Source organism: Eublepharis macularius, chromosome 4, assembly GCF_028583425.1.
Source record: "Eublepharis macularius isolate TG4126 chromosome 4, MPM_Emac_v1.0, whole genome shotgun sequence".
NCBI classification, from domain to species: domain Eukaryota; kingdom Metazoa; phylum Chordata; class Lepidosauria; order Squamata; family Eublepharidae; genus Eublepharis; species Eublepharis macularius.
The window spans coordinates 12,317,430-12,342,943 of record NC_072793.1 but is presented as its reverse complement, the minus strand read 5'-3'; the positions used below and the strand labels follow the sequence as shown (position 1 = coordinate 12,342,943).

At 47.5% G+C, this 25,514-nt stretch overlaps 1 protein-coding gene across 1 annotated transcript; it reads left to right on the top strand.

Annotated features, from left to right (window-relative positions):
• Nucleotides 1-8,474: 8,474 nt before the first annotated feature.
• Nucleotides 8,475-24,644, top strand: TMBIM6 (transmembrane BAX inhibitor motif containing 6). The gene is made up of 10 exons (XM_054976885.1): nt 8,475-8,583; nt 16,788-16,889; nt 17,862-17,970; nt 18,651-18,771; nt 19,612-19,660; nt 20,130-20,227; nt 20,326-20,405; nt 21,310-21,410; nt 21,872-21,944; nt 23,233-24,644. The coding sequence occupies exons 2-10, from the start codon at nt 16,834-16,836 to the stop codon at nt 23,257-23,259; spliced, it is 714 nt and encodes a 237-aa protein (XP_054832860.1). The 5' UTR covers nt 8,475-8,583; nt 16,788-16,833; the 3' UTR covers nt 23,260-24,644.
• Nucleotides 24,645-25,514: the final 870 nt, after the last annotated feature.

The window sequence follows — 25,514 nt, the reverse complement described above, 5'->3', positions numbered from 1 at the left end:
ACTCATAAAGGTAACGGAAACACAAAATTACAAAATAATCTCAGTTAACTGTAGGGGCTTAAACAATAAAATTAAGCTCAAAAGGATATTATCGGCCCTTACTCGGCAGAAACCCTCATTTCTGTTTCTTCAGGAGACACATATGAAATCCACTAGCCAACCAGTGTTTAAGGCTAGTTGGTTTAACCAACAGTTTCAGTCCCCAGGATCCTCAAAGTCTAGGGGTGTGGCTATATTAATTTCTAAAGAGACAAATTTTTCTTTGAAAGATTCTATAAAAGATCCGCAAGGTAGATATTTGTTTCTGAAAGGCAGCCTAGACCAGGTACCTATAACCCTGGCAGCAATTTATGCTCCTAATCAGAATCAACAGCAATTTATCGAAAACACTTTAATGCTTCTGAATTCTTTTGCAGAAGGAGAAATGATACTTGCTGGTGATTTTAATTTCATTATGAATTATGACTTGGATAGGACTCGACACCATCGCTGCCACCAGATAAAGAAAAAAGATATCTCTGAGTTTGCAGACATAATGAATAAAGCAGGATTACAAGGTATCTGGTGTCTCCAAAATCCAACAACAAGAGACTATACCTATTATTCCCCAGTCCATAATATCCACACAAGGATAGACTATATTTTTTTAACTCCTAAGTTAAGCGATCATACACATTCATCTACCATAGACGAAAAATTATGGACCGGCCATGCTTGGACGGAATGTATTTTAGTCTAGGACCAACCCCACCAAGAAAATCAATTTGGAAGTTAAATAAATCGTTTTTATTCAAAAAACAAATACTCAAAAATCTCCTCAGACATAAAACAATATTTTGATTTGAATGCAGCTTGTGGTGTCTCCCAGGCACTAGTATGGGATGCTATGAAAGCTGTCCTCCGAGGGCAAATAATCTCAGCAGCCTCCTATCATAAAAAGCAAAAAGATTAGGAATGAGGTAATAGCCAAAATTAAAATATTGGAACAGGAGCATAAGAATACATGAAGTAAACTAGTATACAAACAGCTGACTCTGGAAAGAAAAGCTTTGGAAAGTCTAGAGACTACACAAATTCAAAAACAATTACTATATGTTAAACAAAAATACTGGGTTAGGGCATCTAAATCTATTAAGCTTCTTATTTAAAAAGTTAAAGAAAAAACTGTGGCATGCTCTATAAAAGCCATTAAAGACAAAGAAGGGCAAGCTCACTCAAAACCTGAAGAAATAGCAAACATCTTCGCAGAATTCTATCACGCCTTATATACATCAGACTCTCCCGACCCTGCAAAGTTGACTGACTACCTTTCTAATAGAAACTATATTGGTAAAATATCTGAAGAACACAAACTACTTATGGATCAACCAATATCGGAGCTAGATGTTAAATTGGCAATTAAATCTCTTAAAAATAACAAAGCTCCTGGAAGAGATGGGTTTCCATAGGAGTTCTATAAAAAATACATAAGATTTGATTTTGACTCCTTTAACAGACATGTATAATTATGTGAGGCAGTCAGGCGAAATTCCCCCTTCTTGGATGGAAACGGAAATTACTGTGATTCCCAAGAAGGGTAAAGACACTCCAGATCCCAAATCATACAGGCCAATATCCCTTTTAAATCAGGATCAGAAAATCTTCACAACTATATTAGCAAGGAGGTTGGCTTCGTTCATCACCGATTATATTCACCGTGATCAGGCTGGCTTTATGCCTACGAGAAATCTGTTTGATAATATAAGGAAAACGTTAGATATAATTAATCATTGTAATTTGAATAAATCATCGGTTCTGCTCCTATCGTTAGATGTGGAGAAGGCCTTTGATAGAGTGGAGGTCCCCTATCTTTTAGGTTTACTTGAACGCATGGGCTTTGCTTCGTATTTCCTAAATGTAATCAAAACACTGTATGATTCCCCCAAAGCTATAGTTAGAACCAATAGTATCCACTCACCAGAATTCCTTATAAAACGAGGTACTAGGCAAGGGTGTCTCCTTTCTCCTATATTGCTTGCTTTGATTATAGAACCCTTGGCATCATCCTTACAGTCACACCCCGACGTTAAAGGAATTACAACTGGGAAACAGACATATAAAGTCAGTCTCTTCGCTGATGATCTGGTGTTGTACTTAACAGATCCTGGTAGTTCACTACCATGTATTGAAAAATGCTTAGAGAAATTTAGATTGGTTTCTGGTCTTTCCATCAACCACCTTAAGTCTGAATTATACCCTATAAACCAGAAACAATACAATATATCAAAGCAAGGTATAAATACAAATGGATTAAAACCAGTTGAACCTATCTGGGTATAAAAATACCCTTAAACCTAGATGAAATTTGGAACTTGGATTTTAAGGAACACCTTTCTATTTATAGAACACCAGCCAGCTGGAAAAGGATTAATCCCCTTTAAACCTGAATTGATTTTGCTTAATTTGTGGTTGGGACAAGATGTTCCTACAAGTTCTAGAAGGCTAATTGCTACGCTTCTAGCTGCAGCCAAAACGGCTATCGCTTCAGTGTGGAAGTACCCCAGACCTCCCTCTCTCCAACTGTGGTACGATAAAATTTGGGACCAATACTATATGGAGAAAATAACATCAAATACAGTGTGCTGACCTGCCTAATATACAATCCGATTTTTGGGAAGATTGGTTACCAATTTTAGATCATATAATCACGAAAAAAGCTGGCCCCACCAAAAAGTATCCATTAGATCCGTTTCTTTTTAAATACATTATTACTACAAAACTTTTAAATTCTTAAATCTGTATTGTGGTTATTAACTGTTTATAAAAGACTCAATATGAATGTTATGAGCTCTCCTGCACTGTACTGACTAGTTGTATGTTGTTTACAGTTGTTTTCAATTTTGTTATGAAAAAAGAATTTTTTTTGAAAAATAAACAGTATATATTAAAAAAGTAATGTTTTTACGAACACAAAGTGCCCTGCTGTTTTGTCATTGTGGCATTTTTTCAGCACCTCCCCGCTCAGGGCTGCTGGTATGTACAATTTGCCCTGTCGGTACCACTATCCACCCTCCCCCTTCTCCAGAGAATCTTGCAAACCCTACTCCCCCTCCTTTTCCTGCTATGTTTTGACTGTTTCCAGCCAGGAGTTAGATGGGGGAGCAAGGAGGTTTTGTGCTGGCCTGCATGTCAGCACTGCCCCTCCCAACTGTATGGGTGTGAAAATACTGTCAACAATTTCCTCTCTCTAACTTTCATGTTGAGGGAAGCGGGACGGAGCATCTGCTAAGAAATTTGATTTCCCTAGGAGATGCTTGAGTGTGAATTGAAACTTGGAGAAAAACTCCACCCACCGGAGCTGCTTTGCCTCCAACCTGCAAGGTGTCCTAAGTGCTTCTAGTTTTTTATGATCAGTCCAAATCTTGAAAGGTATTTTGGCCTCTTCCAGCCAATGTTGCCAAATGGCTAGGGCTAACTTGATGGCTGCTTCTTCCTTGTCCCAAACCGACCAGTGTCTTTCTGTCTCTGAAAACTTTTTGGACACATAAGAACAGGGGTGTAGCTCTCCATTAGATCCCTCTTGTAAAATCACACAAACACACCCCATCGCCACATCATTTGCATCTACTTGCAGAATGAACGTCTTGTTTTTAACTGGGTGGCATAACACAGCTTCAGAGTTGAACAGGGTTTTTAACCTCTCAAACGCCTGCTGGCATTCATTTATCCACTCCAGTTTAGCACTTGGTGTTAGCCCTTCTGGTCCTTTCCCTTTTGTTTTTAACAAGTCTGTTAAGGGCAGTACAGTTTGGGCAAAGTTTTTAATGAATGGTCTGTAAAAATGTGCAAAGCCCAGGAAGGATTGTAATTGCCGTCTCGTTTTAGGAGTCTCCCATCCTAACCTATCTCTGACTTCAGCTGGATCCATCCCAAGTCCTTACTTTGACACTTGGTAGCCCAGGAAGTTCGGTTCAGTTTTATGAAACTCACACTTTGACAATTTTGCATGCAGTTTTTTCTTATAAAGGGTACTTAGAATCTCCCTTACCAACTTCACATGTGAGTCATAATCAAATGAGATCATAATGAGATCAGAACATCATCAAGATAAACAACCACTCTTTTGTACAGATATTTATGCAACACTTCACTGATCAGATTCATGAAGACTCCAGGTGCCCCTTGAAGTCCAAACGGCATGACTAGGTACTCAAGCTGTCCCAGGGGGGTGTTAAAGGCTATTTTCCACTTGCCCCCTTCCTTGATGCGCATCTCTTAAGTCCATCTAGGTGAAAATCTTTCCTTTGGCCACCACTCCCAGCAGATCTCTAATGAGGGGAAGCGGGTATGCATTTGACATTGACACTACATTAATCCCTCAATAATCTGTGCACAAACGTAAGCCCCCATCCTTCTTTTTGCGAAACAACACTGGGGCAGCATGAGCGAAATTTGTGGGTCGAATGAAACCCCTTTCTAAGTTTTTGTCAATGAACTTGTGAAGCTCTGTTCGCCAGCTGGGCTCATGGAATACAGCTTTCCTTTAGGAAGGTTCTGCTCAGGGATCAGTTCAATAGCACAGTCTGTTGCCCTGTGAGGGGGTAATTCATCTCTCTCCTGTTCCCCAAAGACTTAAGTCTTGGTACTTGTTAGGCGCACAGTTGCAGGCATGGGAGGGAGGGTGGCACCCCATTGGGGGTTCCACACATGTTTTTGGCAATCCTCAGATAGGAAACATAATTGCCCCATCATTCACTGACTACTAAAACTGCTGGAAATTTTGCAGTTGGGCTTACTACAAAAGTTCTTTCCTCACAATGACTCCCCATTCCAACTTGGGTCGGTTCAGTCTCATAGGTGAAGGGAGCCCCTTTCGTAGGAGAGCCATCCATTGGCTCAAATTTAATAGGCTCTGTTAATTTCACCAGATCCAGTCCCAGACCTGTGACTAGGGCTGGGCCATTTAGATCCCCGCTGCACGCTGAATCAATCAGAGCTCTCACCCTATGTGTCCCCCTTCTAGGGTGTACTATTGTAATGGGGAGGAAAAACAAGGTTCCTGTAATGATTTCAACAAATGGGTGCATGTATCTTTAAATGCTTGGTGTGAGATAGGTGAAGAGTGGGGGTGAAAGAGAGGGATGAGTGAGCGATATGATTGGTTGACTGAGATTGTGGGCGGAGTGAATGCAGTTTTAGACTGATGGTGGAGAGCAAAAGTGGCAGTCAGAAGAAAGCAGGCTGGCTGTGTGCTGCCTGAATATGTTGAAGTGTTTATGAGAGAAATGTAACCTGTGTGGAACCTGAACTGAGCATGTTTGTGAAAGGGCACTCAGTCAGGGAAAGAGAGGCCAGCTGTGGGCTGCCTGAGCAGGTTTCATATTTCTGTGAATAAGAGTCAGAAGAAAGCAGGCAAGCTGTGTGCAGCCTGAGGAGTTTTAAGCATTTCTGTGAGAGAAATATTGAGTTAAAGAAAGAGGCTAACTGTGTGTGAAGCCTTAGAAGAGATCTGTGTGAATGAGAGTAAATGAAGTAACTTTAAGAACCGAGAACTACATTTATGAAACCGATACGCTTCTTGACTAAATAAAAGTTTATTTTTGTTGTTATATCCCAGTGTAGCTGTCGTTGCTATATCCCATTCCTGTCCTCAGGGCCACATAGAACCACGAAGGAGCCTGACGCTTAGGAACGTTACCAAAAGGGAAAATTTAAATAAAATATCTTGGAATAATATATTCTTGGTGGCAGCAAACTACCGAGAGGGTGTAAGGGAAAGATTGAAAGAAACATCTACCCCAAGGAAAGTAAAGATCGTAACAGTTCCCTTTTCTCTCACCGTGCCTGGCACCTGTTTTTCTTTGACCTGCTGATGGGTGCCTGTCACAGCAGGTCCGCGCCACTTCCTGCTAGCTCTTCCTCACTGCTGGAAGGAGATTCCTCTTCCGGCCTCTCGGGTGCTTCTCCCATCCCGGCCACTGCTGCCTTCTTGTGCGCTTTGGATGCTGCTCCTCCCTGCCTCAGCCTCCCAGCCAGGCTGCTCCAGAGCCCCGTCTTTCTCTCAGGGGAACTTTTTTTCAATCCCTGGCATTCTGCAGCAAAGTGGCCTGCCCCACCGCACTTTAGGCACAAACCTTGATTCCGCCTCCTCTCCATCTCGCCCAATGAGATCGGTCTTCACACGTGAGGCTTATCTCCCCTTCTGCTCTTGGCAGCTCCCCACTACTGGCCCACTTGGTGTTGTAAGCGAAATAGCTTTACAACCTCCTCTCTGTTTTCAATCTCACACATCAGCTGTATCCACCCCAGCAGGGTACGTGGATCATCTTGCACCATGGCTTTGGCCACTAAGTCTGGATTCAAGCCAGCACGGAAAAACTCCACCTTCACTGACTCAGTCCAATCTTGAACTTTGGCAGCACATGCCAGCACTGGGGCTCCTTGCCCATCTGGAGGAGGGACGAGCGGCGCTTGGGCAGCTTGACCCAGCTGGCCACCTTGGCCTCCCGGTGGACTGGGTTGGAAGGCCATCTGCATCATCTGTTGGATATTCTTCGTGGAAGCATACAATTCACACTTCATCTCCCCCAACTCGGCTTGGATCTCTTGCACTTCTTGAGCGGACGGCGCTTCCAGCATTCCCCTCCCTCCTGATTCCTCATCACCTTCCCCTCCTTCTTTGGGGAAATTGTCCCATTGGATCAGGGATGGTCTGTGGAGCTGAGGTCCAGCTCTCTCCTGGCCAACGCCACTCACGGGGTCCGCTCCACTGGGGTCCCCTCCATCCAAGCTCTTCCAGGCAACACCTGTGCAGTCTTCCACCAGCTCCAGATGCAGCCCACGCTCCTGTGTCGGGCCCACGCTCCTTGTCGGGGTCAGGCGTCCCTCGGTTGGCTCTGCTGCACCGGTCCCCTTGCCTGCCTCAGCCGCCATGGCTCAGAATTAGGGTCCGAGGGTTAAAGAATGTCCAGTCCTTGCAATCTGTAAGGATGCCAGGCAACTCTCAAGCGACTTCAGGGGGGTACTGAATATGACAGGTGATCCTGAGCACATGACGACCATCAAGGGGTCTCTGGGGCCAAGCGGCTGAAGGTGAAATGTTGCAGCTGGTGGATTCCACATCCTTTGATGGGGTGGGATGGGGGCTGCAGGGGATGGAGGAGAAGCTGCAAGGTAGTGGAGCACCCTGGCCAGAATTCTGGGGCTGGAGTGATACCGCTTGGGGCTGGGAAGTTGGAGCTGCCATTTCTTTCTCCCTGTATCACTTTCCTGGGGTCAGTCCTGTTGCTTAACGTGGCAATTACTTCTGGGAGAACTTCCATAGGATTGTTCCTAGTGTACACAGGTGGTAGGGGCCCCTTCTCACTTTTTTGGTGCTGCCACTGCCATTCTGCTTGGGAGAGGCCTGTGCCATTCCGGCCAACAGTCAGGTCCCATGGGCATGGCCTGGGGTTCGTGTCCCCACCCGTTCTCGCCCTCTGCTCCCATGCACGGCTGGACTGGCAGGGAGGTAGTCTGCCCCTGGCACCACCAAAGAGGGGGCGCTGGGCGCAGCTGCCAGCCCCAGGAGCGCGCGGGTGGCAGGACAGGGGGCGCGCTTGCCGCATGCCCCGTCCTGCGGGGTAGGCAAATGGCACGGGTGGCCTCCCAGCCACCGGCGCTGCCGCTGCCAGCTCTGCCGGGTGCCTTGTTGCAGAGTGGCATGCGGTTGCCCCGGGTGCCAGCAACCGTAGTTCCAGCCCCTGCTCCCATACATTACCGCAGAGTTTTCCCAAAATGCTAGCGTGTCCCCAGCAATACACTGACATCATTTCCACAGGCACAGGGAGCGACCTCAGTACATTTGATCGTCCATTGGATCTGGAAGCCATTTCTCACCCAGCAGCCAACTGGCGAAGGAGGAATCCATTCCCCCACCACCACCACCACCGGAGGCTGGTAGCGCTGACCGAGACCCCCCCTTCCTATGGCTGCTGCACTCTGACTGGTTGGGTTCCCCCCCCCCCCCCCCCGCCCTCAACGCCGCGCCTGGTCCGTCTTGGGCGGCAACAGCAAGGCTGCAGGCCGGGGCCTCCGCTCTCGGGACAGGCGCAGCCCAACTACGCGGCCAACGACGAGCGGCATTCACCGGGAGATGGCAACGCGAGCCAGGACGCGCAGGCGGCTTCCGCCCATCCCCCGCGCATTCACGGAGCAGCTCCCGCTCCCGCCACGAGAGGGCCGCGTGCCGCTGGAGTCGAAGGGGAGCCGAGGGGATGGCGTAGGACGCTGCCTATTGGTCGGACGCCGGTGACCAACCAAGGTCCCTCCTTCTCCCCTCCCTTCCGACGTCGTTTGTTTGTCCTCCCTCGGAGAGAAGCCAATGGCCTCTGCCTGGGCGCGGCTGGAGAGCCAATAGAAAAGGCTTTTGACCCCCTCCCTCGGCGAATGAGAACCAATCAGAGGCTTAGGCGGGACCTTGCGGCGCAGGGATCCAATGGAAGCGGCCGAGAGGAGGAAAGGGCAGGAGGGAGCGGAGGCGCGCCCGCGGCCAGAGACACGTACGACTCGGAGGGGGGCGGCCGTGTCAGTTGGCGGCTGCGACGGGGAGCTCGACGGAAGCAGGTGAGGCTCGCGGGGGTCGGGCGGGGGTTTCCGAGGGCCGCTTCCGGTTCTGCCTGCCCAGCACCCCTCCGCGGAAATCGCGCGCTCGCGCTTCGCCCGCCGCGGCCGCCTCCCCCCGTGCGGGGTCTGTGCGTATCCCTCCGCCTGCCCCTCCCCCTCCGGAATCCCTCAAAATGGATCCCGCTGGCGAGCTCCGCCTGGGGCGCTTCTGGGGGGAGGCGCCGCCGCGACGTCACAGCCGACGCCTCTGGGGCTCGGGCGGCTGCTCGGCACGGCAAGACACGCGGGTCGGCTTTCACACGTTACGCCGCGTTTCCCCCCCGCTGGGCTCGCCCAGGCGTCGTGGCTTGCCCGGTGACGGAAGCTTCCTGCCGCGGGAGGACGAGGCCTGCTCAGGCCTGGGCCCTGCAGAGCCGGGTTCTGTCTTCTCTTTCGTCTGGGCTGAGCGGGCCTGCGTGGGGTGGCGGCGTTGTGGCCACATCGCTCGAAGGAAGAGGCCCTGCCGAGAAAAGGTGGCGCCGGTGCGAGGCCTCTCCCCGACGGGCCTTGGCTGCCCATCTGCCCCCTGGACTGTTAAACAGGAGCGCAGTTGGGGTTGCCAGCCTCCAGGCAGGGGCTGGAGCTCTCCCGGAAATACAACTGGTCTCCAGGCCACAGAGATCAGTTCCCCTGGAGAAAATGGCTACTTTTGCGGGGGGGCTCTATGGAATTATGCCATGCCAAGGTCCTTTTGTTCCCCAAACCCCACCTGCTTCAGGTTTCACCCCCCAAATCTCCAGGAATTTCCCGACTTGGAGCTGGCAACCCTAAGCTGCGCAGTAGCACGATGAAGGCTAACAAAAGTGATCCCTTGCGTCCGAGGCAGTGTGCCGACTTGTGAAATCTTGTGCCGAAATATGCGTTCGTGTTTAAGGTGCTGCTGGAACCACGTTTGACTTCACAGCAACGGTGAGGTTATTTGACTCCAGCAGCACCTTAGAGACCCTACAAGGTTTTCAAGGTGTGAGCTTTTGAGAGTCAAAGCACCCTTCTTTAGATACAGAGTTATTGTGATGAAATAATTCATAAATGTGTGGATGCTAGACCTGGCCTCTCTCCTTTATGTGTTTCTGTGGCTCATCTTTGAAAAGAGTGTAACGAAAGGGCTTACTGAGGAACAGTCCCTCCTCTGGCACCCCTAGCGGGTTACTGCCCTTCCAAAATAATAATTACATTCAATTTATATACCGCCCTACACGATGACTTAACACCCACTCAGAGTGGTTTACAAAGTATGTCATCATTATCCCCACAACAAAACACCCAGTGAGGTGGGTGGGGCTGAGAGAGCTCTGAGAGAGCTGTGACTGACTCCAGGTCACCCAGCTGGCTTTAAGCTGGGGAGTGGGGAATCAAACCTGGCTCTCCAGATTAGAGTCCTGCACTCTTAACCACTATACCACACTGGCTGTCAGAAGATGGCCCTCTGTTCTTTTATCTGAGATTTACATGTGAATTTCTTGCCTGTGTTTTTACCAGCTGTCAAATTAAAAAAAACAAGCATAGAACCCCATGATATCCTAGCTACTACCAAATGCTGTTGGTAAACTGGAAACCTTGACCTGTGGGGGGGGGGGGGAGATTGAAATTTCTCTGAAAAAATTTGATTGGCTTTATATCGGATACAATGGTACGGTGTTTTTTTGTTTTGGGGGTTTTTTTTACATATTAGAACTTCAGAGCTATGCAGTGGAGGTCATGACAACTAACTTAATGTTGTTGGCCATGGGGCTGTGTCTCAAACATTTTGTTTAGTGTTGCAGCAGGAGTGTGTGAGTAAGGGCCTTTGAGTATGAGCAGTGTGGCTTATCCTTACTATGGATCCCCTGCAGTATGTCGCCATAAGGTTAAGGGGCACGACTTCTAAGGGAGAAGGCACAGCTTTTGGACAGGTCTAAGTCTCAATAACACTAACAATAGCATTGTGTCTAAAATTTGTCTCTGTGGTAGCTAGTTGCAGATCAAAGGGGTCCACACCCTGTGACGTTTTCAGTAATTTGCCTGGCAGCTCAAAGTTGCCTGTGTTCGCTTTTATGCAAACTGCTACAAGTTCTAGAACAAGATGATTGACATCGTCACTGAATTCCAGTTGCTTCATGTGTGAAACAAGTTGGACAGCAACCAGTTTCATGAATACAAGTGTTGTGTTGAAGAGTTTGTGCCCGGTTTGGACATCAACCACCTTTCTTGGAATAGAGTGGACATTTGAAGTGGGTTCTTCATCTGGTCTGAACCGTCTCTGTGATGTCGCGCCCTCCCTGAGCAGCTGCCATTTATTTTATTTCTTTAATACTCCAGTTTTCTCCCCAGCAGAGACCCAGAGTGGCTCGCATCATTCTCCTGTCCTCCATTTTATCCTTATAACTCTTTCTCTCTACTGGGAAAGTATGACTGGCCCAAGGTCACCCAATGAGCTCCCATGACAGAGCAGGGATTTCAACTCTGACACTCTTAACAATTGCATCACAGAGCTCCGCCGTAGGATGAGTAGGAGTGTGTATGAGGAAAGGACTCAAGATTGTTCTGTGGGGTTGTTCATTACCTAGAGGTGGTTGAAAGCCAGTTTTACAGCTGGGTGTTAACAGGACGATAGGTAGGTTACATGCTCTTGACTAAGAAGGCCAGGATACAATTCTGTAGCTCAGGCCCCAGTTGTTCCAGTTTGTGTATAATCAGAGGTGAGATATTGTGTTCAGGTCTGGGGAATATTAAAGTAATAATAATAACCCTTCTGAGTTTTTTTTCCCCCCATATGGTTTTAATCTTAGCTTGTCAGTTCATCCTCCGACTAGCCTTAGAGTTCTCCTGTGGTTACACAGTGTTCCAGACTAGTACAGAACCTCAGAGCTGATTGGCTGGCTTTCTGATGTCATAGTGTTCACATGAGCTTTTGATGTTATGAGCATTGTGTCGTCTCATCTCCGGCCTGTGCAGAGCAGCTTATCATTATTTAGGTTATAAGGGGAACTCTCTAGTTCCACCCCAACGGTCTTCTTTCTCCCCTTTTTTGCTAGCTAGTATGTGCCTGCATGAAGATATTGGTGGGGGCAATGCAGATTTTGCTTTTGAATAGCTCACTGAAAGCTTTACCCAGTGGTTAATTGTTGCTGGTATTTTTAAACTGGTTATTTATTAATGAGAGATCACAGGTTCTGGGCTTCCTCATAAACAAGTTATTGAACTTGGGCTATGTAACTGCTGCCAGATTGGTTTTTCTTTTCTTCAATTGTTCTCTCCCCTAAGTCTTATTTTTATGTTGAATGTGCTAATACAGAATTCATTGGTACAACAAACTGATCTCTTGGATGCCAGATTCTATTCATGAGATCAGTGCAACGAAGGATTCTAGTGTCATGCTTGCGAGAAAATGGGTCACTGGCTTGGGTTTGAGAGAGGGCACACTAATCTTCACTGAACAAAGATCACCGGGGGTGGCCTTTGGCAGGCAACCGTTCCAAGTTAATCTGCCTGGCGTGTGTTGGTTGTGGGGATATAGAAGAATGTAAAATGCTCATTGCAGAAATTTTGGCTTGTCTCTATGATCTCTACAGTATGCTAACTTCAGATATATGCTGATTGACAATTTCATGCTTTTGCTTATGAAGCTTTCAAGAACGTCCAGTCATGGTCACTTCCCTGAATATTTAAGCTGAGAAGTTTCCCCAATTTTAAGGGACAGACGTGCAGGAGTTTTGTACCTGCTTTGAACAGAGTTTGAGCAATTTTCAATCTCCGAATAAGTACTGTTGGTAGTTTGGCTACATTCTTATTCAGTATAGTTTTCAGGAACGATTCCTGAACTTTGCCTTATAGAGCAACAATGACCTTCATTTTCTCAGGGGTGCAGATATCTAGTGGCTAAATTCATCCACTCTTATAGGATTTTTAATCCCCTCTTAATTTGTAGGTCTAGCGCCTCTGCCTTGTGAAGAAAGTCCTGATAAGTTGGGCAGTGACTACTTGCTACACACACTTTCTCCTTGGTTAAACTTGTTGAAGCAGCAGCGTTGATTTGAACTATCCTTCAGTCTAACCTCATGCAAGCTTGGGAAGAGTTCTGTTCCTCTGTGCTGTCAAACAATTCCTGCAGTGGTTCTGGAGAGTCTGATAGTCAAAGGTTGAACACAAGGCCAGACACTGGATCTGTTGCACTCCGATGAGAGCATCCTGTTCTGTCTGCTATACCCATAGCTGCTATATTGCTTTTACTTTCAAATGGCAGAATGTTTTCCTTTTACTGGATGTGGCAGAGTTAGTTCTTACTAGAGTATCTATTTTTGTGGCTTCTGCAGCTGCCCGTTGGAGTAGGCAGAGCTGATGGAGATAGATGAGTGGCCTGACTTGATCGAAGTCTGTTTCATGTGCTTATAAAGCTCCCCTGTCCTTTGTGCCGCTCTTCAGATCAAAGTGACTGAATGGGTTGGTGGTCTTGCAGGTGTTTTTCAAAAGGTAACTGTTGTGGAGAGAGCTTGTTTCTGGCTTACAGCTGCTGTCCATCAATCAGGCATGTTCGAGCTTTTAGGTCTCTGCCCTTTTCAGAAGAATTGAGCTTGGGGTGACAGGCGGAAGGAAGGACGGACGTGCCTATTTCATTTTCCCTTTACAAATTACTGGTTAGAAGTTACGAAACTTACTAGCTGAGATGCCTGCCTGCTCCCTTCTGAGGGAGGCAGCTTCTGCCTCACAAACACATGAGGTCTCACTTGCTCTCGTTGGTTCAGTTTGGCCTCTTGAACAGCTGTTAGCATCGAGGAGGAGTGGGCGGTTAGCATGTGATATTCTCCATGCTTCTTCCACCCAGCCTGACCTATTTTGGTGCCCCGGTAATGAGTCATGTTAGCTGGTATGTGTGCCTGTTGCCTGAATTACGTGTTATGTTTCTCTTGGTTTCCCCCCAATTAATCTGCTGTGAGGTGCTAACTGTTGTCATTTCAGTGTGACTTTTCCTGTTCTGTATGCAAACTTCAGGCACCTGAAAAACCATTAGATGCGGAATAGACCTTCAGATGGGTAGTGGAGATGCATAATCTCTTGAGGCCATGTGATCGTCCTGCCTTCTGGAAGCTCTTCCTTGGCAGGCTTTGTTTCTCCATTCCAGGGCACTGTTAATACGATCTTTGCTCTGCAGCGTCTTGAAATGGCATGAACTCTGCAGCTGGGTTCTACTATTCTGCTGTCATAACAACCTGAACCTGGATTTACATTGTCAGGTTTGACCATCGATGAACAAACCTTGTGCTCTCACATTGCTCTTTCCAGAGAAGTTGCATCAGAACTGTGGGACTTCATTTTGTGCTGTGAAGAAATCTAATAATTGGCAAGGGGGGGCAGTGTTAGGGGTCTTCTGCGCCAACAGAGGCTATATTTAACCAACATCTCAACATTAAAAAGTTCCCATTATCTTGGCTAAAATTGCAACCTTGAAAACCTGTCTTGAAAATGTAGCTTATTTATCAAACGAACGTGTTGGGATTCAGATGTTCCAGGCTCAATATGAGACAAAAAGTACTGAGATAATCCAGCGTCCTTCTGTGTAATATAAATAAATATTGGAAATACAGGGATTTTAAGTATAAATATTTTAAAAGCAGCAAGAATTGAACTTGGTTTAGCTTTTGAAAGGCAGCGTTGGAGGACTGCAGAGAGCACCTTTCTCTTGCATCTTGAGAGAGCAGCACAAGCCGACGTGTCTTGTAGTATGTTGATTTCTATGGCTGCTGGGCTAAAGAGGTTTACAGTAGTGATACCTCTAAAGTTCACACCAGGAGATTTGCCATGTTAGAAAAGAACATTTTAGGCTTAGCATCATCCTTAAATGTATAATTCCAGAGGGCTATAAATCTAACTTCATCTTTGTGAAGATAATGCATCCTTCTCAACTGGTGAATTAATTCTGCCTTTGGAATAGCTATCCCATTTTCTCTGGAGCCAGTCCTACAAGGGTGTGGGAGGAGAAATGGTGGTGCACTATAAGTGGAAAAGCTAATTTTTGCTGCAGTTAGCAAATCAGTGATTTTCTTGTTGCTTGTGATAAAATAGTTAATCTCTTTATTTTTAAAAAAATTGTAAAATTTGGAGAATTGGCCCTCTGACTTGGTCAGAAGGCATTCACTCTGCTAGCAAAAGGCTGCCATTTTTGCCGTGTGTCAGTAGGAGTGACTGCACTACCAGCTGCACAGAGGAAGCAGTGGCAAGGGCCTGGTGTACATGGATGTGTATACATCACCTCTAGTGGTCCATATAGTTCTGTGTCCTTCCAGCTTCTGGCTCTGCCACATGTATGAAGCCTGGGCTTAGAACCCACGGGAAGGGCCCCCAAAGTTGTCTCGGCATTCACTGGCTGGATCACTGTTGTGCTTGGTGTAATTTTGAATGTACTTGTGTGTTGCAGCGCAATTCACTTCTCTTGTCGGGGAGAGAATGGACTGTGGAAAGCAGATTTAGGAATGACTTACAATTTAGATCCCTTTGGCTTGTCTGGGGTCAGGGCTTGGTTAGATTGAAGCCATAAACAGAGCCAGTGTGATGCAGGGATGGGGGGGGGCTTGAAATCCTGACATCTTGAGTCCAGATCTACGCTGAGTCTTGAAGCAAATTGAGGGGGCTTAGACTAGAAGTCGGCTTCTCCTTCTTCACTCAGCATAACCTGCTGTGTGGATAAAATGGGTATGCCACCCTGAGCTCCTTGAGAGGAAGGATGAGCCGGCAGTTTTAGTTATTAGCCACCTTTCTGTTGGGATTGTGGGTGGCGTATGTTTGGCAAGTCTTTGTTCAGTGCCTTCTGTCCTAGCCAGAGGAGGTGCCACCTTGTCACCCTATCAAGAGGCAGGATTAATATGCCTGTAATATTTGCAGGATCCTATTACACATTATGACACCAGCTTTCCCTGCCATCCAATCTGGGCCCGCCTTGCAAACTTGGCCCCCGTTCATCCTCTGTTTGATGAAGGATAAGGTGCTAGTTGCAGAACTAGTTTCCACCCAGGGTTTAGAGCAAACAGTAACAGGTGTGATGAGAACTTCTAAAGGAGAGGGTGTGTGTGTGTGTGGGGGGGGTCATCTCATCACATTTGCAGCGCTCTCTTGGGTGGGCAAAATACCAGTGCAGTTGATCTAGCACTTGGTAGAAGGAGCGCTCCTATTTGGAGCCTTTGGGAGCAGCGTATTTGCCTGCAGCATCAGGCTGTGGGGGCCGCCCTGGCTCTGACTCCTCCCCAGCCCCGCCTGGGGAGGTCATTAAGGGCGCTAATGCAAGTGCTTTCCAGCTGCCGAGTTGCGAAGCAAAGTTCCCCTGTGAGTCCAGTGGCTCCCCAGGAGCCGGTGGTTAGCTGTGCAACAGCCTGCAATAATTGCACCATATATACCAAGAGGACTGGGGAGCCTGCAAAGCAGTTGCAGCCTCTAAATCTTCCATACCAGGAGAAAGAGGAGATCTGCTGGCAGGCTGGGTCTGGGGGCCTCAGTCGGTAAGTTCAGAGTGGCGGGCGACAGTTTCATCTTCAGCAGTGTGTGGGGGGGGGGGCAGCCTTTACTGAGCTTCCCATTTCTTGATAAAGCCTGAGTCTTACGCACAGAGGTTTCTGCCAGCCGTGGAAGTTGGAGTGGTTGGGCATTTAGGCAGTCTCTGCCCTGATTAGGAGTGTGGGTGGAGTGAAGGGCACCTCAATCGGTCTGTGTGATGGTGAGCGTAGGCACATCAGGATGCGTAATGGCTTGGAATGCCGCTTGAAGCCTAAGACCTTTTCTTTGCTGCTTCCTGGATTTTCTGTCAGAGGTTGGAAATGTTAGCTTTCCCTTTAAAACCCATTGAGGCATCGGAGGAAGCCCCCGCTCTCTTGTTTCGAGAGTGGCTGCCCTGACTCCTGGCTTAACTTGTGGAAGGAACAGAACTATGAACAGATGGCTGGCAGCTCCACCTGAAGAGACGAGGCTAGGAGCTCTGAAAACACGGGCGTTCCTGGATTGCTGGTGGTGGTGGGACAGTGACACAAGCAAGGGTCCTTTGGGGGTTGATCTGTCGGCCAGAGCACACTGCCTAAAGTTGTTTAGACAAGCAAGTAGAAGGAATTTGGTGCCGGGTCTGAGTGGTTATCGACAGGCACCTTGGGGCTTTCGGCCAGCCCTGTGCTCCCATCTGACGTCGCCCGTGCTCCCCTTTTCTGCAGCTTATTTTGACAACAAGAGGGCTGCGGCAGTCTGTCAGCTAGCGCAATGGACGTCTTCAACAGGAACATCAATTTTGATGCCATCTTCAAATTTTCCCACATGTAAGTGTGCATTTGGTTTGGTTTTGTCGTGGATGGGAGGTGGTGGATCAACCGATCCCTTGGATTGAGGTGGGTGGAAGCTGGGTGGGATCTGTCACCAAAGACAGGTCCTGGATGGGGCTGGAGGATGTGAAGTACAATAACTTCCCGGGCGCTCCTGCTTTGGGGAGTGTGTATTGCCTGATGTGCAGTCAAAAAAAAATCACAGCCGCCTCCCAGGTAGCGAGCCCCTCCCCCAGCTGGATTCTGCTGTCTGGGTTAAGCAAATAGATGACGAACTTGCATATCTGCCTGTGTTATTCTTCTGACAGTTATCGAAGGGGTAAAGAACTATGCATGTAGTACAGGTTCTGTCCGCATGCTTTCACACACAACTCTTTCCAGGTAGTAACCCTTACTTTCAAGTTTTGTCTTTAGCCTAAAGCATTAGCAACGTGCTTTGCTTTCACTGTGAATAAACAAAAGCTGAGATTCTCAAAACACTGTTTACTTCCCATATCCAAATTCTGCAGTTCATGTAGCATGGTCATGAAACCGAGCAATGCAGGAGAGGCCCTGTGAAAGTCAAAGTCCAGGACTGAAAAGATATTTTAAAGTGATGAAGCGCCAGCATGCTATGTATAGAGCATAGGGCCAAAGAAACAGCATATGCATCAAACTTGTGAGACTCTGTGTGACCAGATAACTGAGATTGCTCCAGCTTCTCTTTCTGGTTCTCCACTTCTCCTCTGCGAGGGATGTGACATGACGTCCCAGTCCCAGGGGCTCTGGAGCGTGAGACTCTCTTGGCCGAGGTGCTTGGAAAGTGTGTTCTCTCTATAAGGTGATCTGGGACAGATCAAGTATTGTTTCCTCTGTGTAGTCTGCTGGATGGCTGAGAGCTGGCAAATCGCCAGCCAGAGGAGCTGTTGTGTTCCTCAGGTGCTTGAGACACAACAACTGCACTGACTTTCTCTGCCTTCACCCCTGCAGCTCCACAGCAACCCAGCAGCACCTGAAGAAGGTCTATGCTAGCTTTGCACTATGCATGTTTGTAGCAGCAGCCGGTGCCTACATCAACCTGGTAACTCAGCTGGTGCAGGTAAGAGCCACGGGGTGCGATGGGGGCTTAAGGCCACTTCATCCATTGGTGATTTTATGGAGTCTGCCATCTGTGGAGCCCAGCCACAGGCTGAGAAGTGAGCTATGTAGTGCTGGACATCGTCCCCATGACTTTCCCCAGAGATTCTTCTTATTGGGCACAGCAACTGATTGGCTGCTACTTTCAAAGCAGAAATTGAGAGGGAGGCCCCAGTGTTAGATGTAGGAAGCCATCAGAAACCAATGAAAGCAGCCAAAAGCTTTAAGAGTCATTTCAAATACTGCATTTCACGAGCATAAAAACAAATACTCATCAGTCACGCCAGCGCTTGAATGCTGGGAGGTGGTTCACTTCTGGGGGAGCCGTTGGATGAGATTCTGCGTCCCTGTTTTTCCTGACATGTCTGCAAAGGGGAGGCTTACTCACATTCTTTACATCTGTTTTGGCTGAAAACAGAAAATTCAGCAAAAAGGCCTGGAGTATCCTTGAAGGAGCCGGGCATGGACTCCTTCCATGTTTAGAACTCTGTCGGGGGCGGGGGGGGGGGGTCAAGACTAAAATGGCCTGTGTAATTAGACCCATGTTAGATCCAGCTGCTTCCCAGGTTTGGTAAGGAGAGCAACATCAAGACCTTGCCCAAGACCCGGCCTGTGCTAATCACCCTCTGCTCTTTCTCGCAGTTTGGACTGTTGACTAGCCTGGGATCTTTTGGCCTTATGATCTGGCTGATGGCCACGCCCCATAGCCGGAAAACAGAACAGAAACGATTGGGCATGCTGGCCGGCTTTGCCTTCCTCTCCGGTATGTGCTGACAATCCCCTTGCCATTTTTAATACCAAAGCAAACCGCTTTCTCAAGCACCAGCCACCTAATGGAAATGTTTAATGAGTGGGGTGGAAGCTGGAGTGAGCGGAGTGGCTTGTGCAAGTACAGGAATTCTGCAGATGTGGTGTGTTGAGAGTGATGCCACTGTATGGGCAAGTTGGTTGTGGTTCCCTCTCATCTGATTCCCAAAAGGTCACTACCAGTATTCTTAACAAGGAAGCAAAGGACCCACTCAACTAGCACTGCCCCCACATGGTTTCATTCACCAATAGCTCAGCTGCCTGAAATCTAGTACGCTGTTACTCTGCCCTTTTCCCCAGAGGCACAGGTCCATGGTTCCCCTGTCCATTGTGTCCTCAACAACCCTGTTAGGTAGGCTGGGCCATGTGACTGGTCTGAGGTAACTCAGCAAGCTTCCATAATAGAGTATGAATTTGAATCTGGGTCTCCCAACCCCTGGGAATGGGGGTTGGGAAGGGGGGGAGGGGGGTTACTAGAATAGCATAATCCCTTGGTGTTGCCAGAGAGTATCTCTAGCCCTTTTTAAGTTAGTAGCCTTAAGGCTACTGACGTACTGACCCTCATCCCTGCTCATCCAAACTCTCAGAACTGATGCTCATGTGATGCTTAGTACTTGACTTTCAGTTATGCAGACAGAGTGTGCTTCCCTTTCTCTTACAAAGAGTTTGTGCGTGCGCCACGGATTATTGCTTCCCAGCGCATGCAGGCGTCGACTGGGAAAGGATTCCCTTTGCGTATTCAGCCCGGTCAGAAACCTCTCACTGCAGGGTCCTTGTTCATCTTTGTCTTTTCTAGGCGTGAACCTGGGTCCTCTGCTCAAGATGTGCATTGCCATCAACCCCAGGTAAGAGGCAGTGGCGGGTCAGCTGCTGCATCCTTCTGCACTCTGTCAAACTCACAGGGATTTGCGGGCCACACCTGCAGTTTTTTACCAGGAGCATATACCTGCATTTTTAACCACGCTGTTTTAATTACATACTCATTTTTCCAAATTTTAGTAATTCTCTATGACCCTAGCAAGCTGTTCCTGGTATTCATTCGTCAGTATGGAATCCAGAATAAGATTCCAACTTTTGACCCTTGCCAACGTAAGCCGTCACCCCAAACCACAGTTTGCCTGCTGAGTTCTCAGAACTACCAGAACGGCTCTTCGCTTTCCCTAAAATAGCTCACCCACCCTAGAAAGGGCCTCAGCATCCATATCTTGTATATGGTCTGGTTCCTTGCTTGGGGACCCCCAAAGGCCTGGTAAGGACCCTGGACCCCTTCTGTAATAATGACTTGCTCTCACCTGCTCCTTTCCTTCCACTCAGCATCATTCCAACTGCTTTCATGGGCACAGCCGTGATCTTCAGTTGCTTCTCCCTGAGTGCCCTTTTTGCCAAGCGCCGTGCCTACTTGTATCTGGGAGGTAAGGATTCCAAACAAGCTGCTAGCTCCCTCCTGGACTGAGGAAAAGTTCTCTGCAGCATCTTGTTCCTTGCTTATTTTGCTTCTGTTTCCCTTTAGGCTTTCTGTTCTCTGGCCTCTTCCTGATGCTCTTTATGTCCCTGATCAATATGTTCGTGGGCTCCACCTGGCTTTTCACGGTAAGTAGCTGTGCCCTAACTGGAGCCTACACCCTCAGACTCTGTGTGTACTGGAAGACTCTGGTGCTTACTACTTGATTTCAATCTCTTGATTTGAGGGTCGGTAACAGAAGTACAAGAGCCCCGTGGCGCAGAGTGGGAAGCGGCAGTACTGCAGCCCAAGCTCTGCTCACGACCTGAGTTTGATCCTGGCGGAAGCCGGGTTCAGGTAGCCGGCTCAAGGTTGACTCAGCCTTCCATCCTTCCGAGATCGGTAAAATGAGTACCCAGTTTCCTGGGGGTAAGGCAGTGGCAAACCACCCCGTAGCAAAAGTCTGCCAAGAAAACGTCGTGATGCGACGTCCCCCCATGGGTGCTTGCGCAGGGGACTCCCTTTAACAGACGTGCAATTCAGTGGCTTTTTCCAGCATGGAATTTGAAGCCTGCCCCAGAATAGCATCTATTGTAATGACTGTTGGCAATGAGCCTCGCAGGCCTGCCGGAGCTTTGCACCAGGTAACTCAAATCATGAAGCTAAAGCGGGATTCTGTGAGCGGTATAAATTGCACAGTTTTGCACAATTCGCAGAATTCTGCTAGTCATAAGGAGACACGAGTAGTGCACAGTGCTGACGCCCCATCCTCTAATCATTGCAAATATTGCTCTGTTTTGAAATTGCTACAAGCGTTCAGGCATATATTTGCAGCCACAAGGAGTAAAAATTTGCCTCATTCTAAATAAGTGTGCAGAAATTCAGTGCGTATCCTACAAGATTTCTTTATTCCTCCAAAATTATGGCCAGTCCGTTCCTGGAGACCAAGGAACTGAGGGATAAGCAAAAAGACTTCTAGGGGTTAGAAATGGCTGGTGATAGCAGTTGTAGATGACTACTGTTGGCTAACGCCCCTTTATCACCTTCCTCCAGGCTAACCTCTACATTGGACTCATGGTCATGTGTGGCTTCGTGCTGTTTGACACTCAGCTCATCGTTGAGAAGGCTGAGAGGGGAGACCAGGACTACATTTGGTGAGTTCAGGGCCTGTGGAATAGTGGCAGTTGTGTGCCCAGGCCAGGGCTTTGTACAGGGGCAACAAAGTGGATAGAGAAGAACGGAGTTCTGGAATGTGAGGTGACAATAGTTTAAAGGGAGTGGAGACATGTAGGAGGGTAGCTTTTTTTATACAGAGCCTGTATAAAAAAAAAAAAGCTGAAGAGCCTTTGCTGTCAGTTGCTAGAGATGACCAAAAAAGAATGGCTTGAATTGCTGGAAAGGAGAAGCAAAATAGTTCCCACCTAAGTGAGTTAAATCAGTGGATCAAAATCTCAGGTGTAGACGTGTGGCAGGGGTGCAGTGTGTCTAGCACTTGAAGCAAGCGGCTTCCGTGAGGGAGGATGAGGCCCTCGTTTGGCAGGCCTCCCTTTGTGAGCCTTTTGGGGTTGCCGTGTACTGTGTGATGCCCATCCTGCCCCCCTTCCTCCCCTTCCAGGCACTGCGTGGATCTCTTCCTGGATTTCATCAGCATCTTCCGAGAGCTCATGACCATCTTGGGCATGAATGAGGTGAGTTTGCCCTACCAGCTGTGGCTATGTGGAGTGAATTTTGCCCCGTTGGCTCTGAAACAAGGAGTTATCATGAAACGTTGGACTGATTAACAGATATCCTGATGTGATGTCCTGTTCTGTTAGCCAAGGAGCAGAAAGCCAAGTAATTTGACCTACATGGGCAGTTGGCCACATCTTGCACAGAACCTACTAAATTCTCTTCAATGGATCATGCCTCTAGAATGCATGGATTCACTGATACGTGCTTATGGATGGGATCTGTAAGCACCCATTAGAGAATCCAAGCTACTCCTGAAAAGCACTAGTAATGAGTGGTGAATATAGAAGACATTATATTGTTCTGAAAGGGTCAGAAATCACTAAGTATCTAGAACAGGGTTGTGGAAAATAAGAGGCAGCTTTAGGCAACCAAGTAAGGAAAGTTCAATCAAATTTTACAGCCAGTGTGGTGTGATAGTTAGAATATCAGATTTAGGACCAGGTTCAATCCCGTGGAAGCCATTAAAAGGTGATAGATCCAGAGGAGTTAGCCGTGTTAGTCTGCAGTAGCAAAATAGCAAAGAGTCCAGTAGCACCTTTAAGACTAACCAACTTTATTATAGCATAAGCTTTTAGGAGCCACAGCTCTCTTCATCAGATGCATCGTCCTCTGACGACGAGAGCTGTGGCTCTCAAAAGCTTATGCTACAATAAAGTTGGTTAGTCTTAAAGGTGCCACTGGACTCTTTGCTATTAAAAGGTGAGGCAGTGATTTGGGGCCACTTGTTTTTCTCAGCCTACCACACTTAACAGACGTGTTGAGAGGATAAACGGAAGGGCATGCAGCTTCAAGCTGTTCTGAAGAAGGGCAGGGGGAAAATGTGATGGGTAGATAATGAGGACCGCAGTGTGGTGTGAGTCGGCTTATCCACGTCGTAGCTGGTTTCTTCATCACAGAAAAGCCATTCAAGTCAGCCCAAAGACGGTCTTCCTCAAGAAAATTACACTTGTGGCTTGTGGTTTAACTGTTTCTTGAGCCTAGAATGATTGTGCCAAAGACGAGGAGGGCGATGAGAACTCCCGGGCCAGAACCAACAAGTGCCAGTCCATCTAGACATGCTCCCCCTCGTAAAAGATTTGCTAGCCAGCAGCTTGCCTCCTTCAGATAAAGCTGCCCCTCCAGGTAGGGGCCAGATGTCGAGAGTGGCCCTTTCTCACTCAGGATGAGTTCTGCTCTGCAGGCAGTTTCAGAGCTATTCTGCATCCAGAGGCTGAAGTACTGAAGAATTGTGTCTTCTCCTTTCAGAGCAACAAGAAGAAGAAAGAGAAGTGAAGGAACGGTGGATGCCTGTACGGAGCCCCCTTTTCTCCCCTGACCCCTTGCCTCTTTCTTGCTTCCATTCAACCTGACCTGTATTAAAGGTGCCCTCATTGTTTGGTGTGAATGAGATCTGTGACACTTTCATACTTAGTGGAAACTGGATTTTTTTTCTTGTTTTTTTTCCCGAGCTTTTTTTTTTCTTAAAAAAAAAACTTAACTGGCTGACCCTGATGCTGGAGTCTGGCTTTGCCCCTCTGCTGTACCAACACGTATACTGTTCAGGGACTCTCATTCATGCCCAGCCTATTAGCAGTGATCCTGCTGCTTTAAGTGGCATCGGATAGCTTAGACCTCTCCCTTCCTCTTCCCCACCTAATACAATGAGAGCGGGAGGAGAGGGGACAAATCAGACCTTGCTGCAACCAGGAAAGTTTCTTCTACCACTAAAATTGCTTGCCTGAGAACAACTCAAACTGGTTTGCATGGCTCTTCAAGAAGACTGGCGTCGCTCGAGCAGCTTCCCTGCAAGGCTATGCAGGACGGGAGGTAAAGCCATAGCTTCCGATCATGAAGAGCTCCCTTGGCGGTCCATCATAGCTGGGAGGTAGTGCTTATTTAACCCTCCCTTGTTTTGCATAGTTCTGCTGCTGGGTAGCAAAAAACCCTGTTGTGCAATTGAGACATTTTGGGCTGGGCCGTCAAATGCATTTTGACTGAATTCTATCTCGAGTGTTCCTAACCTTCGAATCCGAGCACTTTGATTTGATCTGCTGTCGGAGGCTCTTGGACTGAAGCGCAGTAGAGTTCAGGGGACAGCAGTCGAGGTCAGTGAAGCTCGCTGCAAGTGTGAGATCTGGCTTTTGTAGCAGTGTCAGTCTAACTGCCGTTCGCATTTGGGAGCACAGCCCTGGCCGTGGACATAAAGGTAGAAGGCAGTTGACCACTGTATAGCGCATCCTGCGTACTAAGCTAGGGCCTGTGCCCTCGGCTTTCATACAGCTCCATGTACAAGCCCATTAAGCAATCTTTCGAAAGCTTTCTCAGCGGGAAGGCAGATAATGTTTCTTTTGCCCCTGGCAACTGAAGCCAGACTCTTAATTCTGCTTGCCTGGGATAATGGAGTTTTTTTTCCTCTTTCCCTTCTCCCTCTCCCTTTCCCCTGGACCAGTGCCAAGAATTAAATTCTTCAAGAAATCTACTTTATAGTGACCTTGTCTAACAGGTTTTAATATAGTAAAGACTAAACTCTGTCGTTATTGGATTTCCAGTTCTGGCTGCATTCTTTACTCATACTGTGAAGAGACAGGGTTTTAAAAGAAAAAGGTGTTTGATTCAGAAATATATCTACATTGTCTTACTTTGTACAAAAAATTACAATAAAAATCCTTAAACTTTAACCTTTACCTTCTACTTCTGTTTTAACCAAAGCTGTTGCCAAAACTCGCTTTCATTGGCTCAGGATCTGTCAGAGTGATGTCCCTACTTTCTGTTCTCAGAAAACCCCTTTCCAAATTGACCTTTCTGCTGTGCGGTTGCTGTGCTGCGCCTGTTCTAGGTTAGGGCATGCGCTGGAGTGTGCAGTTGGTTCACGTCAGAACTTGTATGGAAACTCCACACAACTGAGGACCACCAGGAGTGTAAAGCCTTTCAAAGAAGCTGCTCGCTCTTTTCAGGGAACTCCAGGACACTCTAAATACAAACCCCCCAAGTTTAAGAAATGGCTCTTGGCAACCGGAGGTGCAAAACGAGGGGCAGGGAAGAGGCTGCCACAATTGCCCTATTTAAGGAGAAGAAAGCAGAGACACGGCTTGTGGAAGTGACCAGGCAATGATGAGACAGAAGATAGGACAAGACCCCCATTCCTTGGCCTGGCCTGTTACGGCCCTTGCTGGTGTTGGGCATTCGACCGTGCTGTGTTCTAAGTATGTGGAGAGAAATGCAGGGGTCTCTGTTGATGCAAACAAAACCAAAATCCATCTCTCTCGCTAGGACCAAAGTTATCACCAAAGTGTGAGCTTTTGAGTTCTCCACAGCTGTTCATTGCACTTGATGTTAAACATTCTTTTTTTTGACTACCTAGGAAAAAAGGGCAACCTCCACTTAAAATAAGAGATGGATTGGATCATTGATTTTTAAAATATTTTCATTCCCACCCTGCTTCTCGATCCTGAAAGTTCCCTAAGCTGCCTTATACTGAATAATTAAAAAACGATTGTGGGATGCTTCCACCTCTTCTTAAAATATATTTGCTTTCCATAGCCAGCTTG

Bases quoted from the DNA above. Each gene is read 5' to 3' on its own strand.
- TMBIM6 (XM_054976885.1), top strand. From the start codon at position 16,834: ATGGACGTCTTCAACAGGAACATCAATTTTGATGCCATCTTCAAATTT. The intron at 16,890-17,861 runs GTAAGTGTGCAT...TCACCCCTGCAG, and splicing joins ATCTTCAAATTTTCCCACAT to CTCCACAGCAACCCAGCAGC. The intron at 21,411-21,871 runs GTGAGTTCAGGG...CTCCCCTTCCAG, and splicing joins GGAGACCAGGACTACATTTG to GCACTGCGTGGATCTCTTCC.